The 17,143-nt window shown below is 44.3% G+C and overlaps 1 protein-coding gene across 6 annotated transcripts in view; it reads right to left on the bottom strand.

Moving 5' to 3' along the window:
* SFSWAP (splicing factor SWAP) overlaps positions 1-17,143 on the bottom strand; it is a 77,594-nt gene that overhangs the window by 19,831 nt on the left and 40,620 nt on the right. For 5 of the 6 annotated variants that reach the window (XM_065903939.1, XM_065903940.1, XM_065903944.1 and 2 more), the window contains exons 12-13: positions 12,789-13,019; positions 11,493-11,683 (exon numbers count right to left, since the gene is read on the bottom strand). In XM_065903939.1, the coding sequence (XP_065760011.1) occupies positions 11,493-11,683; positions 12,789-13,019 (422 nt within the window). The remainder of the gene's footprint in view (positions 1-11,492; positions 11,684-12,788; positions 13,020-17,143) is intronic. The other variant, XM_065903941.1, reaches the window with a different exon arrangement.

Genomic DNA, 17,143 nt, shown 5'->3' with positions numbered 1-17,143 from the left:
GAAAAGAGCCCCGCCTGCTCTTTCCTAAACAATTGTCACTTTCCACTTTAAAAAAGGAGGTTCTTCAAACTGCTAGCACCAGGTTTGGATCTCTGCTCTGCGTGAGTCAAAAGAGGTTCCTCTTTTATTAAAAAAAAAAAAAATTATTCGTCACTAGGAATACTCATGTCTTTCTTTGTATGAGGTTGTGGATGTTAACTTACTGTGACGATTACTGTGTATTATATATGTAAGTCAGATCATGCCATGCACCTTGAACACACGGTGCTACATGTCAGCTGTTAACTGGAAAACGGTCCCTCACCATCTGGTGCTACAAGGATGAAGTCGCTGGTCACTGCAGTTGCTGACCTTTGACACACCCTGAAAGAAGTTCAGGGCAGAGATCAGGAAAAAGGCCCTCTGTGCTCTGAGAAGAACTGGCAGAACGTACCTTCAGATAGCTAGACCTTTACAGGAGAAGATTCTAAGAGCTATTCTTGTATCTCCTCATGCCTAGAAAAGCACCAACAGTGCTAACGGAGACATCTCCTCATGACAAGCAGCCATTTCTGCCAAAATGTGTGCTTCACTGCACATACTGCCTTAACCAAACTCATGTATATACAGACCCTGCCCCCCACCTCTCAGGAGCAGTTCCTCAGAGGTCTGAGAAGCTGTCTCCCGAGCTGTTATCCTCAGTTTTGTCCCAAATAAAACTTGATGTGCACCTTTTTTCAGCTGACACAATTATACCTCAGTAAAACTGAAAGAAAAAAAATAAAGCCACTAATGGGAACCACAGACAAGACAATCCCATCAACGCAAGCCAGCCTTACTCCACATGTGTCAACACAGCAAGGAGTTTCACTTAGTGGGTCATCATTCTTCAGACCTCTTTATCCAAGTAAGACAGATACACAGAGAGTGCACAGAACTTAGGGCTGCTGCCTACTGAACTTTCATGTCAAGACACCAGCAGTATGCATCCAGAGCAGTCCCATTTCTAGGACTTGTTTACTATGGTCCAACCAGGTAGGGAATTACTACTCAACTTTAAAAATGATGTGGTAGTCCTATTTTATTGACATTAACATTGTCCATGTCACACTGTAAGATAAAAAAAATGAATTTACAAAAATACAAAACCAAAAAAGCCACACACAAGAAAACCACAAAAAACACCCCCAAACCACCACATTTTATATTTGCAGTTGCAGCCACCCACCCTCAGTCCCTTCCCCTCATCCTGAGAAAGGTCATTTCCTTGATCCAGTTTACGTGAATTTTAACTACAGCCAATAAACACCATACACAGAGATATACCGAAAAACCTGGAATTTATCATTCTGTGCCTCAGAACTTTCAAGCTGTTAAGGCTCATGAAAAAAAAAATCCCAGGCAGGGGCTGCAGCCCTGAATGGGTGCTGGCTGTTGGCGGGTGTTGGGCTCCAGCAGGCCTGGCCTCCCCTCTCCTTGGGTCCATTTGGACAAGGCCAACTGGACGAGGCAAAACAACACTTTGTGCAAATGATTCTTCTGAAGTTATGCTTCTTCCCCTGATTTGAGAGGAACCGTGATGGTGGTCTTGTGGGGCAGCTACCAGACAAAGATGTTGCCCCTCTGTTAGGGGTATGCCCAGAGAACAGGGCTCTGCCTTCCTGTCAGCCTCCTGTCATTTACACTCACAACACACTGTCTTTACATCTTTCATTTACTGTGAGCTGAGAGGCAGCGGGGCTGAGAATCGCTCAAGAACAATATGCCCAGCTCCCAAAGCAGTATATTCCCACCGAAATACCCATAGTAACCAGGCCCCTGTGGAAGGGCACACGGCCACCTGGTGTTCCTGTTGGGCCTTCACTCTTCTCCATCATGGCAATGCTGCCCAGGGCATTTTTAAGGTTCTGCTTAAACTGTCTCCAGGGAACCCATTTCATCATGAGACAGTTCTTATCAAAAATGTCTTTCTCACTTCAAATTATTTTAGTGCAGCAATATTTTTCTTCCTTATTTTTTTTGTGTGTGTGTCACTTGGCATGTCTTCAAGGATCTTAGTTCCTCAACCGGGGATCAAACCTGTGCCCCCTGCAGTGGAATCCAGGATTCTTAACCACTGGACCGCCATGAAGTCCTGCAATACTATTTTTTCAGGTTAAATTTTAAAATAATTGGTTGTTGTTAAACAATTCTAACATGTAGATACAAAACTTTATATCTAAGAACACCTAATTCCCACTCTGGCACTCTCTAAACACACATACAAAATGACACAATAAATTAAGACTAATAAAATGTAGTGAGTTTTCTAACTTTAGAGGTTGGAGGAAGGGAAATGCTGCTCCCCTCACCCCTGCATCCACTGGCTTGTAGATGGGTGTTGCCAGGCTGGAAAACCAGCTTTTAGTGCATTAAAAAAACCCCAATAACTATGGACTCTAAATTAGGAATATATGTAGGGCTTCTCAAGTGGCACTAGTGATAAAGCATCCAACTACAATGCAGCAGATGCAAGAGATGCAAGTTGGATCTCTGGGTTGGGAAGATACCCTGGAGGAGGAAATGGAAACCTACTCCAGGATTCTTGCCTGGAGAATCCCATGGGCAGAGGAGCCTGGTGGGCTACAGTCGATGGGACCACAGTCAGACACGACTGAGCGCGCACATGCGCGTGCACACACACACACATGAAAAAGTGAGACGGAATTGGGTGTAAAAGTCACCACTAAGAATTTCCAGGCGAGCACACGCGAGGTCTCTAGGAATGCTGAAGGTCAGGGCCCAGGGACCACAGGGCAGTCAGGGCTACTGTGGGCAATTTCCCTGGGAACCAGAGAGCCAGTTTTAGGAGAACTGAGACTCTGTGTCTTATCTAAGTGGATGGCTGAATGAAGAGAAACACAGGATGGCTTTCTCCCTCTCCTGCACGGGGAACAGAACGGCACTGATGAGTGATAATGAGTGCTGCACTAAGAGGGGGAGAAGGGGAAAATATGTCCCCCCAAGGATGTCTGCAAAGGACAGGAACCAGGGGGACGAGGCGCTGCAGGCAGCCATGCCAGGCCAGCAGGAAGGGTGAGTGCAGCTCATTAGATGAATTCCTATTTATACGGTACTGCCAGCCTGATGATTTGTATCTCTGAACTTCATTACTGCTTCTGGTGCCTTTGTCCTGATGCCCATCATTAGTAACACTTATTTTACCACTGTGGTTATAGTTTATTTCATTTTGAGGTGAGGGAATAAGTAAATCAATATATTAAAAATATAACTCGCAATTAAGTCATAAGATATATTTATTCTAATAAAATGATCGATTACCCTTCACCATTAAAGTAAAAATCAGCAACTTGAGTGTGGGGGTGGGGGTAACGCTTGGCTGGGCAGAATTAAGATGATGCATTATGACGACCTCACTGTTTTTTCAGCTTAAAAATATACAGAGGACGTTAAAAACCCAGCAGTTAGACTTGAGAATAATAACAAAAAAGGATAACCAATCCTACACGCCCAGTGGTAGCCCCCACAATTGTGACTCCAGGGGCAGGCTGTGTGCGCCAGCATGTCTCAGCCGTCTGGAGATGTACGCTCTCTGCAACATGCTAGTGCTTCTGAAACCCAGAAACTTCATGACACATCCTACAGCCCAGGGCAGTGGCTCTTGTGATCACACCTGGAGGAAAGAGACTCAGGTCACACCTCTCATGCAGGGTTACCAGAAGCCAAGGGAGGAGCCCAGTTTAGCCCGCAGTGGTACCTATGCCCAGAATGTAAGTAAAAATGCAGAGTTTAAGAGACTTGCAGAGATGCAGGTGCTCTACCCAAACATAAGCAGGAGGACCTGGTCTCCCAGGGCCCCCATGGCTGCTCGGGAGGTGGGCTTCCGTCGCCTTGTGTTGGGGAGCATCCTAGCACGTGGCACACGACAGGACAGGGGTGTGTTCTGGCTTCTCCAACTGCACCTGTGTGCACAGCTGGGGGTGGGCACACACTCCAGCAACACAGAGCAAGTAGTTCATGGATATTTATGACACAAGCCATGGAACTACTGGGTTGACCAAAAAGCTCCTTTGGTTTTTAAGTAAAAACAAAAGACACATTTTTCATTATCCCCAAGAACTGCATTGAACAACATACTCATCATTCTGTTCTACTACCTTCTGCTGTTTTCCAGGCAGTTTTGTAATTCCAGGGATTCCCTGGTGACTCAGAGGGTAAAGAGTCTGCCTGCAATATGGGAGGCCTGATTTTGATCCCTGGGTCAGGATGACTCCTGGAGAGAAAAATGGCAACCCACTCCAGTATTCTTGCCTGGAAAATCCCATGGATGGAGGACGAGCCTGGTGGGCTACAGCCCATAGGGTCGCAAAGAGTCAGACATGACTCAGTGACTTCTCTCACTTTTGTAATCTTTCCAACTTTTGAATCTTTGAATTGAATCTTCCCAATCACTCCATCTGTCCAACACTTTTAATCTTTTTGAGCCAGGTGCCTTTTACAGTCTTTCAGGAAACTGAAATTTTTTCCACTAAGAGAACTTTGTAAAGACTGAAATACATGGACATCTGAAGGTGCAATGTCTGGTGAACACAGCAGATGGATCAGAACTTCCCAGCCAAGGAAACAGCTGCCTCCTCAACCAGGCAGTTTTTGCCTGATCATTAAAGAAATGTGCGATCTTGTGTTACCCCAATGGAAGATTATTTGCTTTCTGTTGACTATTTCCAGACGTTTCTTGTTGAGTGCTTTTAGTTTGTCTATTTTGAAGCAGTACTTGTTGGAATTAATCCGTCTGGTTTTCCGGAAGGAGCTCATAATGAAAGACTCCCTTTCAATACTATCATATACACAATATCACTTTCTTTGAAGACTGGCCTTTGGTGCATTTGGCCTGCCTCATGATCTCTTCTGTTCCACATTATCGTACCTACTTTCATCGCCTGTCACAATTTGTTTTAAAAATGGACCATTTCATTACATTTCAGTAAAGAATTGCATGTGGATGTATGGTCAAGAAGGTTTTCTTGCTTAACTTACATGGAGCCCAGACATCACAGTGATTAACCCAGCCAAGCTGGTGCAAATAATCCTCAGTGTCTGATTTGAATATTTTGAGTATGTCAGCTATCTCCCAGGTGGTATAACACTGATTGCTCTTAATTAATGTCTCGATTTGAATGCTATCAGCTGGTCTACCCAACTATGGAGCCTTGTCTAGTGAGAAATCTCTAGCACTGAACTTCAAAAACCACTTGTAACACATCTGATCTGCTGCAGCACCTTCTCTATACACCGTACACATTTATTTTTTTTGGCATTTCAGTTGTATTTTTTGTCTTTCTTGAAATAATAAAGAATAATATGCCGAAAATGTTTTTCTTCCATATTCAGTATTAAAATGGCTACACAGAAATTTATCAGTTTTGATTATTATTATTTTTAATGCACACTGACATGACAGCTCACAATACAGAGTTGGCACGTGTGACCAGCCAGGGGACAGTGTGGCCAGCCAGGGGATGCTGGGCCTGAGGATGCATCCTTGAGATGCCTTGTGACATCCTGTGAGCTGTGCTACCCTCACAACTCAAATTAAGTTTAACTGAAATTGCCAGGGACTCCCCTGGTGGTCCAGTGGTTAAGACTTTGCCTTCCAACGCAGGGGGTGCAGGCTTGATCCCTGGTCTCTCCCACATGCCTCCTGGCCAAAACAATCAAAACATTAAACAGAAGCAATATTGTAACAAATTCAATAAAGACTTTAAAAATGGTCTACATTAAAAAAAAACTAATAACTTTAACAGAAACAAAACTGAAATTGCCACATGTGGTTAGCAGCTACCATACTGTATAGTGTATATCCTGAGGAGTCAAATGACCCATTAATTTATACTATAAATTATATGAATAACCTGAGAAACTAAGCCACTGCTGAGTCAAGACCTTCCTTGCAGCCCCGCATGTCCTGTATCTAGTTTCTGAAGGTGTCTGGCTAAGGCCCTGCACACAGTGACCTGTGAGAAGCTGCCTGCGATGCCCACAGGTGACACAGCAACAGAACCACATGGCAACCAGTGCCAAACAAGCAAAGCGACCTCTCAGGGATGAAATGTTAATATTCCAGCAAGAATGACCAAGCCACAAATCATCATGGGCGGAGAGCATAGGGTAATCTGAGCCGTGAGCATGCAAAATCAAAAGGAACTTTAGAAAGATCAGTTACTCATATGAGTATTTAAAAACTGACATCCCTTTTGTTGGTAACACTGAAAAATATTAATCTGTCTTTGATCACAACAAAGTATTTGCCAACAAGTTAGCATACAAACTAGCAACTACTATTTCCTGCTGTGGGAAAACAAATCCCTCAAAAGCAGACTAACACACATTTTAAAATAAAATCTTATTTCTGAAGGATAACACTACACTAACTAGGAAATGGGATAATTATACAAAAGACTCAAGGTAACGTTTGAAATCAGACTTTGAAATGCATCCTCCAGAACTGTATTTGCAAATTTCTACCCATGCTCGGCATGCCCCTGCAACCCTCCCAGGCAGGGCAATGGCCCAGGTCTGACTGCTGAGGCCTCTTTCCAGATGACTCTGCGTTTTCCACTCTGTTGGCACCCTCTCCTCCCCTCTCATCAGCTGTGTTTGCTTGGGAGTGCTGCAGCCAGCCTTACCAATGCTGCTTCATACATATTCTGCCCGTGGAAACACTGCTCTAGCCCGTCCGTGTCCCACGCGTGCTGCAGCCAGCGGTCCAGCCTCTCCCAGACCTGCCTGTGTCACTGACTTGTTCTGCGCCTCCTCCACAGACCCTTCGATGCAGGGCTGCAGGCATTATCACTGCCTGCACGGGCTTTACCGGCCTCCCCACAGGGGAGTCTGTGGGCCTCCTCACTGCTCTGTCACCTCTCCAAATGATCCAGGTTCCTCACAGTCCTGGTGCCACCTCTGCTGTCCTGGGGGCCCGGGTCCCTCATCCACACACTCAGAGCTACTCTGCACCTTACAGGGCCGACGTGGTAGAAATGTTTACATGTAGATGCCAACCACATAAAAGCTACTGGTCATGAGAAACAGGTTTCTAATTCATACCCCAAAGCTCCCTGAATTATCACAGAGGTTCAGCAAACATGGGTTCATTTTTGTTCCCCTTTTCTTTTCAAACTCTTGCTGGACCTTAAACCTGGCAGGATCATTAACCTGAAAAAAGTTACTGCATCTAAACAATGTACCGAAGTCTGTTGTCACCATGTAAATGATGCGATGATTCAACAGGGACTTGATTCAAAACTTCTGATTTCTCTTCATTTTGAATTAACAGTGCACGTGTGCATGTACACACACACACAATGGGATGGTATATACACAGATTTCTAAGTACTACTTATGAACAGGTTTTTATATATTTTATATAATGTTTAAAAATTTAACATACTAGTATCTGTCCACATCAATAAATACATTTCAAGACATCCTTAAAAGTTATACCTAAACATAAAATCACCTCTCCTAACAAACAGACCAATGGAACTGAACAGATAAGAATGTAAAAATAGAGCAAATCCAAGTGGGAATTTAGTATACAATAAAGGGAGCCCTTTACACTAGTGGGAAAAGACGTGTGACTTAGTGGCTTGTGTTGTGCCTAGCTATATGCTCCTCAAAGTGAAATAAATTCCCAGTGGGGCAGATTAAAAGACAAAAAGAAACTGTTGGTAATGCTGATGACACAGAGCTAACACAGAAACAGCAGACAGCCAGCCAGCCAGCCAGGAGAAAAGCAGAGGCCATGGAGGGTGTTCTCAGCAGGACAGAAAGGCCGTGAAACCTGTGAAAAAAGTTACTCAATGTCGCCTATAATTAAAATATGTAGTTAAACCAAACAGATAACGTATTTTCCCACCTATCAGACCAAGAATTAAGGTGGATGATAACCGATGCTGGCAGGGAGGCAACAAAGTTATATTCATACACAAGGGAGACAAACAAAACAAAAACATCCCCCGCCCCACCCAGAACTGCCATAATCGTTGTAGGGCCTAATTCAATGGTAAATTAAAAATCGGAAATGTAATAAACAATTCCACGGTCAGGGATGTACTCTGTGGGCACACTCAACCTCAGTGAGTGCACAAGTCACAGGAGCCGTCAGTCACTAAAACCCTGAGCAGGGTTCACGCTTCTGAGGGCAGGAGGGGTGAACAGTGCACAGCGCACGCAGATGAGCTTGAGGTAAGGGCTCATGTGCCAAAGGCCTGATGGTCACGCACCCAGGGAACAGCGACCAAGTGTTTATCACACACCAAGCATCACTCTGACATTGGTATAGTAGGGTCTCTGGAGTCAGTGAAAAAAATCAAGACACCAGAAGAATGCATAGGGCACAGTCCTTGTAATAGTCTATACATACAGGACTTACTTCCCTGGTGGTCCAGTGGCTAAGACTCCATGCTCCCAATGCAGGGGACCTGGGTTCGATCCCTGGTTGGGGAACTAGATCCCACATGCCACAACTAAGAGTTTGCATGCCACAACTAAAGATCCTGTGGGTCAAAACTAAGACTGAAGATCCTGAATGCTGTAGCTAATACCTGATGCAACCAAATAATAATATTTAAAAAAATCTATATGTAGATAAGTAGGATGGTGGGTGCCAAAGGCTGGGGAAGGGGAGTGGGGAGTTGGTGTTTAATGGGGACACTTTTGGTTTGGGGAGATGAAAATGTTTTCAAGAGAGATGGTGGCGATGGTTGCATAACAACATAAATGTACTTGGTACCACTGAACTGTATCCTTAAAAAGGGTTAAAACAGTAAAAGACTTACTCTTCATTTTACACCTCTCTTGAGCATTTGAACTTATAAACCACATGTATGTACTGCTTTTATACAAAGCAAAGTAAAAACAGAAAGTGCCTCAGGCAGATAAGCTGCAAGGTGCCAGGTTTTGAGCGACCCCATTCGGCCCTATGTGAGTCTGCTCAGAACGGAGCTGGGGTGCGTCTATTCCCACTGGGCTGACACCCCCGAGCTCCAAGTCCCCTGGACACTAAGATGATACACCTGAGTAGTGGGGTCGGACACGTCAGCATGCGTGTCAAGTGCACAGGAAACGGACAACAGAGTCAGGGCCATCTGTCTCCAGAAGCTGCTTTAGACTGAAAATATTTTCAAATGTGAATCTCATTTATGATAGCTGCCAATTTAATTCAGGTATTTTGTTTCAAAGTCATTAGAGATATCTATCACCACCTGCAAGTACTGTTAACATTTTTGTTGAAATAGTTTAGTAGCAGTAGTCTTTCCCACTAGATGTCCAGGAAGATCGACCCAATGATTTAAACATGAAGCGTAAGCACTCATTTCCAAGGTATTACAGATTTAAAACACAGGCTTGAAAAGAACACAGTGGGGAGAAACCACAAAAAAGACAAAGAGGATAAAAACCTAAGTCTCAGGCTATTCTGTGTTTATAAGGAAGCGATTCTGGTACCTGTGACAATACCGGCAGCACAGCAGACAGAAAAACTGAATTAACGATGAATGACTCTGGCTGTGATTGACTTTGCATTTAGACACAATTTTATTAGAAAATACAGATGTACTCATGTAGAATAATTGGTGAAAGTATCTATGTATGTGGATAACTTTTAATTAAGTCCTTTATTCACTGCCCAAGTGACTTCCAAACAATAAGGAAAATGAAAATAGCCACTCACACCCCTCCCGTGGAGGCAGTTCCCTGGCTTCCTAAGTTCCCTGCCCTGGTGTTATATGAAAAAATTTTACAGCAGCAACCATAAAAGTGGAGCTGCTCCATATCCCGCCTCTTCCTCCTTTTACATCTAAAGCAGTCTCAGTCGCTGCCGGTTTCACCCCTGCACTGGTCCAGAGGTCCTCCCAAAGCTGTGCCATGACCGAGGGTGCCTTCCTGAGCATGCCTGTTTTTGGCCCGGCTGGCAGCAGCAAGGCCCTCCCCAAGGGGGGAATGGACGAATCTGAAGCTGCCATGTAAGCTGGCCCTCGCTGCTCCTCAGTCTGATCCAGCTATTATTTTTGAGGCCTCCTGCCAGATTTGAATTTCAGACTGATTCCTGAGGTGACAAAGCTGATTTGACCTTCAATACAATGCTGAAAAATGCTGCTTTCCATGGAGAACCAAATAAACCTGCAGCTACATGCAGCAAAAATCAGTTGTGAATAATGGCCCTAGACTCTTAGAAATGTCAACATAATTAAAGTAAAAGGCGCACAGGACCCATTCTACATTACAGGGGAAAGACAGCTGCAAAAGACATTTCGGAGACACCTGGCAGGGTTGCACAAACCCTGCTCTGAGCAGTCCAAGCCCCCCTCCACAGCCTTCTGAAGGGAGGAAATGGGCCAGGGGCTAAGTTCTGGTCCTACAGCTTAGGAAAGAGTTGTGAGGCTCTGATCTCACAACTCATCTTAAGAGAAGATGACAGTGACCATATCTTATCTCACTTTTCTTTTTTTTTTTCTTTTTTTTCTTTTATTATTTTTTAGTCACTTTTCTTTTAATTGAAGTGCTGATAGTAACCTAGATCCCTGAGTAAGACTCTAACCCTAAGTGTGAGCTCAAGGGCTGCTGTGATGGCAGGAGTATCAGTGCTCTGGCGGGTCTGTCCAGGCCTGAGGTGGGTGCCTCAGAGGCGAAGCTCTTCTGTTGCTCCTGCGAGGTCGCCACAAAGCCCAGGCTCCCAACCTGGGCCCAGAGGCCTGAACTCTGACACTGCACCTGGAACGTGGTGTGTGTGTGTGTGTGTGTGTGTGTGTGTGTGTGTGTGCGCGTGTGTGCGCGCGCGTGCATTCTGGGAGTTTTCATCAGACTCTTGCTGACCCCAGCTATACAGTACAGGCAGACTTCATTTTCACAGATACTATGGTTTGTTTTTTCCCAAATTGTTGGAATTCACAGATACTGAGTTTTTTTTTCTTTTTACAAACTGCAGGTTTGTGGCACCTCTGTGTCGAGCAAGTCTATTGGGCCATCTTCCCAACAGCATCTGCTTACTTCACATCTGTGTCACAGTCTGGTAATTCTCGCATTATTTCAAACCTTTTTCATTATTTGATCTGTGATCAGCGATGTTAATACTGCAAAAAGGTTACGACTTGCTAAAGGCTCAGATGATGGCTGGCATTTTTGGGCATCAAAGGATTTTTAAATTAAGGTATGTATTTACCTTTCAGGCATATGTGCTTGCTCACTTTAGAGACTACGGTATAGTGTAACGTAACTGTTACACACACGGGGAAACCAAGAAATGCGCATGACTCACTTTGCTGCCAGATCTGGAACTGAACTCCATGGCCCCCCCACGGTCTGTCTGGACAAGCGCTCCATCCCACCGGGGAGAGGCACAGGGGCGGCCCACAGCCTTCGTGCAGCTCGAGAGCTGAGAGGCTGGGTTCACACACAGGTACTTCTGGCAATGGTGTTTGGCTCAGAGCACTGATGTGGACCCCTTTTAAACTCACCTCTACGCTGAAAGGACTCTCTTCAACTTTCCCGACTTCTGCTTCTGGCAGAGGATTTTTTAAGGTCTGTAAAAATAAAGCAGCTTTTCTTTTACGTTCTGCTTGGAGCTGTTTCTCCTTCGATTCCTTAGACGCTTGGGCCAGCTTTTCCCTGGCAGCAGCTGCCAGTCGATCCTCCAATTTTTGCTTTGCTTAAGGAATAAACAGAAAAAAGATGTTTAGAGCAAGCGGTATTTTATAAATACCTTGCTGTCTTAATTTACATAGGCAGTAGCACAGTCATGAGATACATACAATGCAGTTACTCTAAAACATGAACATGATACTGATTTCAGGAAAGGTCAACAAACCAGGCAAACAGATTTCTGAGAGAATTAGTTTATAATGCCTATTATTAGTACTTTCCATAAATTTACTTTCAAACTCAAAGTCAGAAAGCTGATGGAGTTCCATAGCAGTGAAACCTGGAATGATGAGACTCTTGGAATGGTTCTCAGATGCAAGTGCCCAAACAGTCATACCAGGCAATGAACACTCTGTGAAAAGTGTTTTATGCCAAATGAACTGACACACTGTTGAGTTCACCCGCAGTAAATGCAGATTTAGAGACACAGGCATGAACACATGTGTGCCGGGGAGAGGAACTACAGCACATCGCAAGTTCCAGGGCCTCCTGTGGTTAAAGAGTTACGTTTTACCAATGCTGTGTGATCTGTCTGTGTATACACAGAAAAAGCAATTCACGAAACCAGTTAAGGACTGTTAACGACTTTAGTTAGAGAAGAACAGCACTAATTTTGAAAGAAGGGTAGAACCCGACAAGACATTCCCCACAACACTGCTGGTCATGCGTCAGAGGCGAGTGGCGGCCACACTGTGACCCATGAAGATGAGCCGCAGTCTGAAAACCAGCAGGGGCCCCGGCCCCTTCAAGGGTTCGATGGTTCTGTAGGGAGAGGCCTCACAGAAGGGCACCTGCTGGCTCAGAACATTAACCCGAGCTGGGAACACGGGCTGAGCATTTGCCCCAGGGCTGCCATTAAAGCACTTTCGGCCACTCTCAGCTCCTCCTCGGAAAACAAATCGCCGAGGGCACTGCATCTGAACTTAATGAACAGCAGTGCTCCTCACTTGACTGAGAGCTTCTCAGCTGAACAAAAACAACACACAGCTCCCCAGTGGTTCCGATTCCAAAGGCTGGAGACTCTAAAGTCGGCAGTCCCGTATTTTTGGCTTAGTAGGTTAATCTTGTATGTACATACTTTTCTTTTAAGAAGTTTAAAACATTTGACAAACCTTGCTTTGCTTCTAGCTCCTCCTGGGTAAGTTGAGGCCGCTTCTCCTCAACAACTACACAGGGTGGGGCAACTGCCGGGTTAGTGTTTGTAGCACTACTAGAACTTTCTTGGCCTTCTTTGCTTTCTTCATCATCATCACTGTCATCATCTAGCTTAACACGATTTTTTTCCAGGGGAAGTAGATCATTTTCTTTGGCCTTGATTGCAAAGCTTATTGGAGCAAATGAAGCTATTGAGAAAAGGTGAAAATGGTAATACATTTTAAAGTAACTGAAAGCACAGAGCAAAAATCTCGGCCCCACCATTCACATGAGCATCAGTTGGTGGGAGCAACGTCTCGAGTGGAGCCACATCTTACGCAGAGGGAGGGTCCGGGGCAGTAGCTAGTGCCCATGATGTCAGAGGGCCTTTAGAAGGATGTCACACACCCCAGGCCAGATGCAGGGCACTAAAGCACTGGCTCCAACTTGGGCCACGTCAGGACGCACAGACTGCGTGCCAGCTGGGGTCATCGCAGGGCCAAATGGTCAATTTTGGGGGATGTTTTCCTTCTTTTTCTGGGCTCAGCACATAGCTGAGTTTCCGTAAGTAAGCATATGATGCGACTCCACTATTAAAAGTTACTTCTAAAAAAAATCATAACTATATAAAATAAACTTTTTCTTTTTCTTTTTTTTTTTTTTACAAAAGCAAGATAATCTATTCCTTTATTCAGCAAACATATGACTGGGTGCCTACTTTGTGCCAGGCATTATGTCAAACTATTCTCTGAACCTGTAAGACAATTTTAAACCTAGGGTAACAAAAATTTAGGTGGTTCAATTTTTTCTCTCCTAGAATATTTGGAATTTTTAATTTAAGAGAAATACAAAGGCCCAAAAGGAAACAATCTTCTTCCCCTTCCCCCCATCCACTTAATACTCACTCACTGGGTCCCTTCTTCCTCAGACACTATGGTAAATGGCTCCTAACAACACCTAATTGGTTGTAATAAGATACTTTATTTTAAAAACCATGTGTTATTACTGGTGAAAGCTATTCAAGTAAACCACAATGAAGGGCTATTTTAAGTGCAGCACAAAGGAGCTAACTCTAAGGAGGAAGTGGATCTGGGTTAACAAAGGCAGGTTCTGTCTGAAGTGGCTGGGGTTGTGAGGGTGAGCTCACTCAGCTGACCCCCAAGGCATCCCCACTTTCAGCATTTTATGGTTCCAAATCCGTGTGTGACTTGAAGCAGGCAAATAACCCGATCACTGAAATATAATCATCTCTCGTCAATCATCACCTCAAGCTACAAAGCACACCCCAAGATGTTCAATGTTGGTAAAGTGGGCTTCCCTGATGGCTCAGATGGTAAAGAATCTGCCTGCAACGCAGGAGACCTGGGTTTGACCCCCAGGTCAGGAAGATCCTCTGGAGAAGGGAATGGCTACCCACTCCAGTATTCTTGCCTGGAGAATCCCATGGACAGAGGAGCCTGGAGGGCTACAGTCCATGGGATGGCAAAGAGTCAGACACGACTGAGCGACTAACGCACACACAAAGTGCTAAGTCAGAGTCAAAGGGGGCAAAATCAGTCTGTGTTGATTATGCAACGCTATGCACTTGAACTGTGCAGGGTGATGCACCTTCCTAATAACCCCCCAGACAAAGAACACGGGAGGAAAAATACACTTTGTTGGGAGAGTCAATATTAATCATTTTACTGCGGTTATGTTAAGACTAGCCCTTATCTTTTGGAGATACATGCACTCACGCCGATGGATAAAATGCCATGATGTTGGGATCTGCTGCAGAATATCCTGGGGGTGGGCTGGACTGAGTCTATAGATAAAATCAGTCAGTGCTGGTCATGGGAGCTGGACGCTCAGGGCTGCATGTGTGTGTGGTGACTATTTCACCAGGCTCTGTTTTTGTACTTGTTTGAAATTTTTTCATAAGAGAAAAGTATCATAACATTAACCCTGTATTACCTCTAGGTCTCTTTAATAAATCAGAGTCAAAGAAACATGTCAATATAAAAGAAAAGCTCAGTTAAATGTTAAAATTACTCATGTTAACTTGGGGCTAAAGTACTATATCACAAAACAACTTTAAAACAATTACTCCCTATCTTCAGGCCTCCAAACTAAAATAAATTCAACCGACAAATACATTAAAAGGAAAACTTCTGGAACACAGGTTAATGCATGCCAACAACATGCATATAAAGTGACTTAAAATAAGAGAACTGACTAAAGGCAGTCTACACGCCTCACCTTACTTCACATGTGCGACCCCATGAAGAGACAGAAATGATCAGGCCTCCCCATCATAAGGAAACTGAGGTTAAAAAGGTGAAGTAACTTTCCCAATGTAGCTCAGCCTGAAAGCAGGCGATTAGGAACTACTTCCTTTGCAGAATTATTCAATTATACAACTACTGCTTCTACATGGAAGCTTATTTGCCAGTCACATCACAACATGTGAAGAGCACTTCTTACAGCCTTCAGTTTCCTGTTGTGTTAGGATGAAGCCCAGGCTCCTGGCCACCTCTCCCACCATGCTCTGGGCCAGCCCTCTCCTCTGCCTGGAGCTGTCGCCCTCTTTTCCACGCCTGGCTTTCTTCCTCGGTTCTTCTCAAATGAAGCCTCTCCTCAGATAGGGCCTGCTGGCCTCTTCTCCTTCAGGCCCCTCTTCACAGTTTGTACTGTGTGTGTGGTCTGTTCACCTGGAGCCTGGAACAGGCAAGGACTGCAGCACTAATGTGGCCCAGGTCTGCACCAACTCTCAGGAAACTTGAGAGTGAACCCACGGTGTCCGGCCCTCTGCCTTCCACATCAGATATGCTTCCTTTCTTAAGGTCATTAATAACTTTTAACTTCTATGGTAAAATAAATTCACAGTGGGAAATTGTAAAAACACAGGTGAACAAAATGAAAGACCAACTGCAATTCGGATATGGGAAAGAAATGATCTGAATATTATCAGTGGATGGTTCCGAGGCACAAACATGTGCATGTGCACAAATACAGGAAAATGGGACCACGCTTTACAGTTTTTAGCCCACTTATTAGTTACACTTAACAAGAGATGCCTTTCCATATAAGAAGTGTAGACATCTTTCCATGTCAACATACATCATTTTAATAAATGGCAGTCATATTCTCGGTATGGACATGCCAGTTTATTTCAGTCTCCCACAGCTGTTCCCAATTTTTTATTTTTGAAAGCTCACGAGCCTTGTGATGAACACCTGGCCGAGACAGCCTGGGGAACCAGCCGTTTCCAGGAGCGGGAGGGCGTCTGTGTTTAGAGGTGGGTCTCCACCGTCAGGCTCCCTCCTTTAGAGAGGCCTTACCAACAACACTCCACGGACGGTGTGAGAGGGCCCAGCCGCCCACACCCTCTCTATTACTTTCTAACTTACCAAAGTCGAAGCAAAGAACAGTCTCTTGTCAGTGAAGATATATTTTAAAAATCTGTTCACATACCACCTGTTTTTCTTTTGTGAACTATCTTTTCATGCCCTTTGTTTCTCTACTGCAGTGACTTTTCTTATTGATTCACAAGAGCTCTTCCTATAGCAAGGATCTTGACCTTTTATCTTCTGTTATTATTAGCAATCACTGCTGTCCTGACATTTGTCTTTCAACTCTATGCGGGCCCAGCTCCCGTCAGACCTATTAATCTTTATCATTTATGGCTTTAATTCTTAGGCAGTCCTTTCCAACTCTAAGACTAGGAAAGAACTATCTAATTTTCTTCTCCCTTTATGGTTTTAGTTTCTGCATTTAAACACTTTGGAATCATTATTATTATTGTCAGGTGGGGTGTAACAGTCCAATTTTTTTTCAAATGGAAAGCCTGTTTTTCCAACATCAATTATTGTCATACTAGGGAAGCTGTCTCATAAGCATCTTGGGAAATGTGGGTGTTGTTCCAGCACCTGTCTGGTGGTAAGACTGGCTGTACTGGGAGGTTTTCTGGTGGGGTACCACACTGGGACTTCTGCAAGGAACCCCACCTGCCCACACTTGCTCTTATTGCCCTTCTGAATCTGCTTCCATCTGAGAAGCTAAAACCTGGGCTACCCAGGGCTCCTGGCCTGCACATTGCTAGGCTTTGTGGCGCTAAGGTACTGGGGCTCGAGAGCTTTTGATCTTTGGGCTCTGGAGGAGCTTAAATCACAAATTACCTTGACCATGACTTTGTCCTGGCCTGCCTGCTTTTAGAGGTATTTCATTGACCAATGTTTTCTAAATTCTTTTAGGCCTACAGATCTATTTGACTGCCTCTGTGGAGATCATTTTACCACTTCATACTTTTTTTAGACAATTTTACCATTTATTTTCAAAATTTTCAAATTTAGTT

This window comes from Muntiacus reevesi, chromosome 13 (genome assembly GCF_963930625.1).
Source record: "Muntiacus reevesi chromosome 13, mMunRee1.1, whole genome shotgun sequence".
NCBI classification, from domain to species: Eukaryota; Metazoa; Chordata; class Mammalia; order Artiodactyla; family Cervidae; genus Muntiacus; species Muntiacus reevesi.
This window is presented reverse-complemented; position numbering and strand designations above follow the sequence as displayed.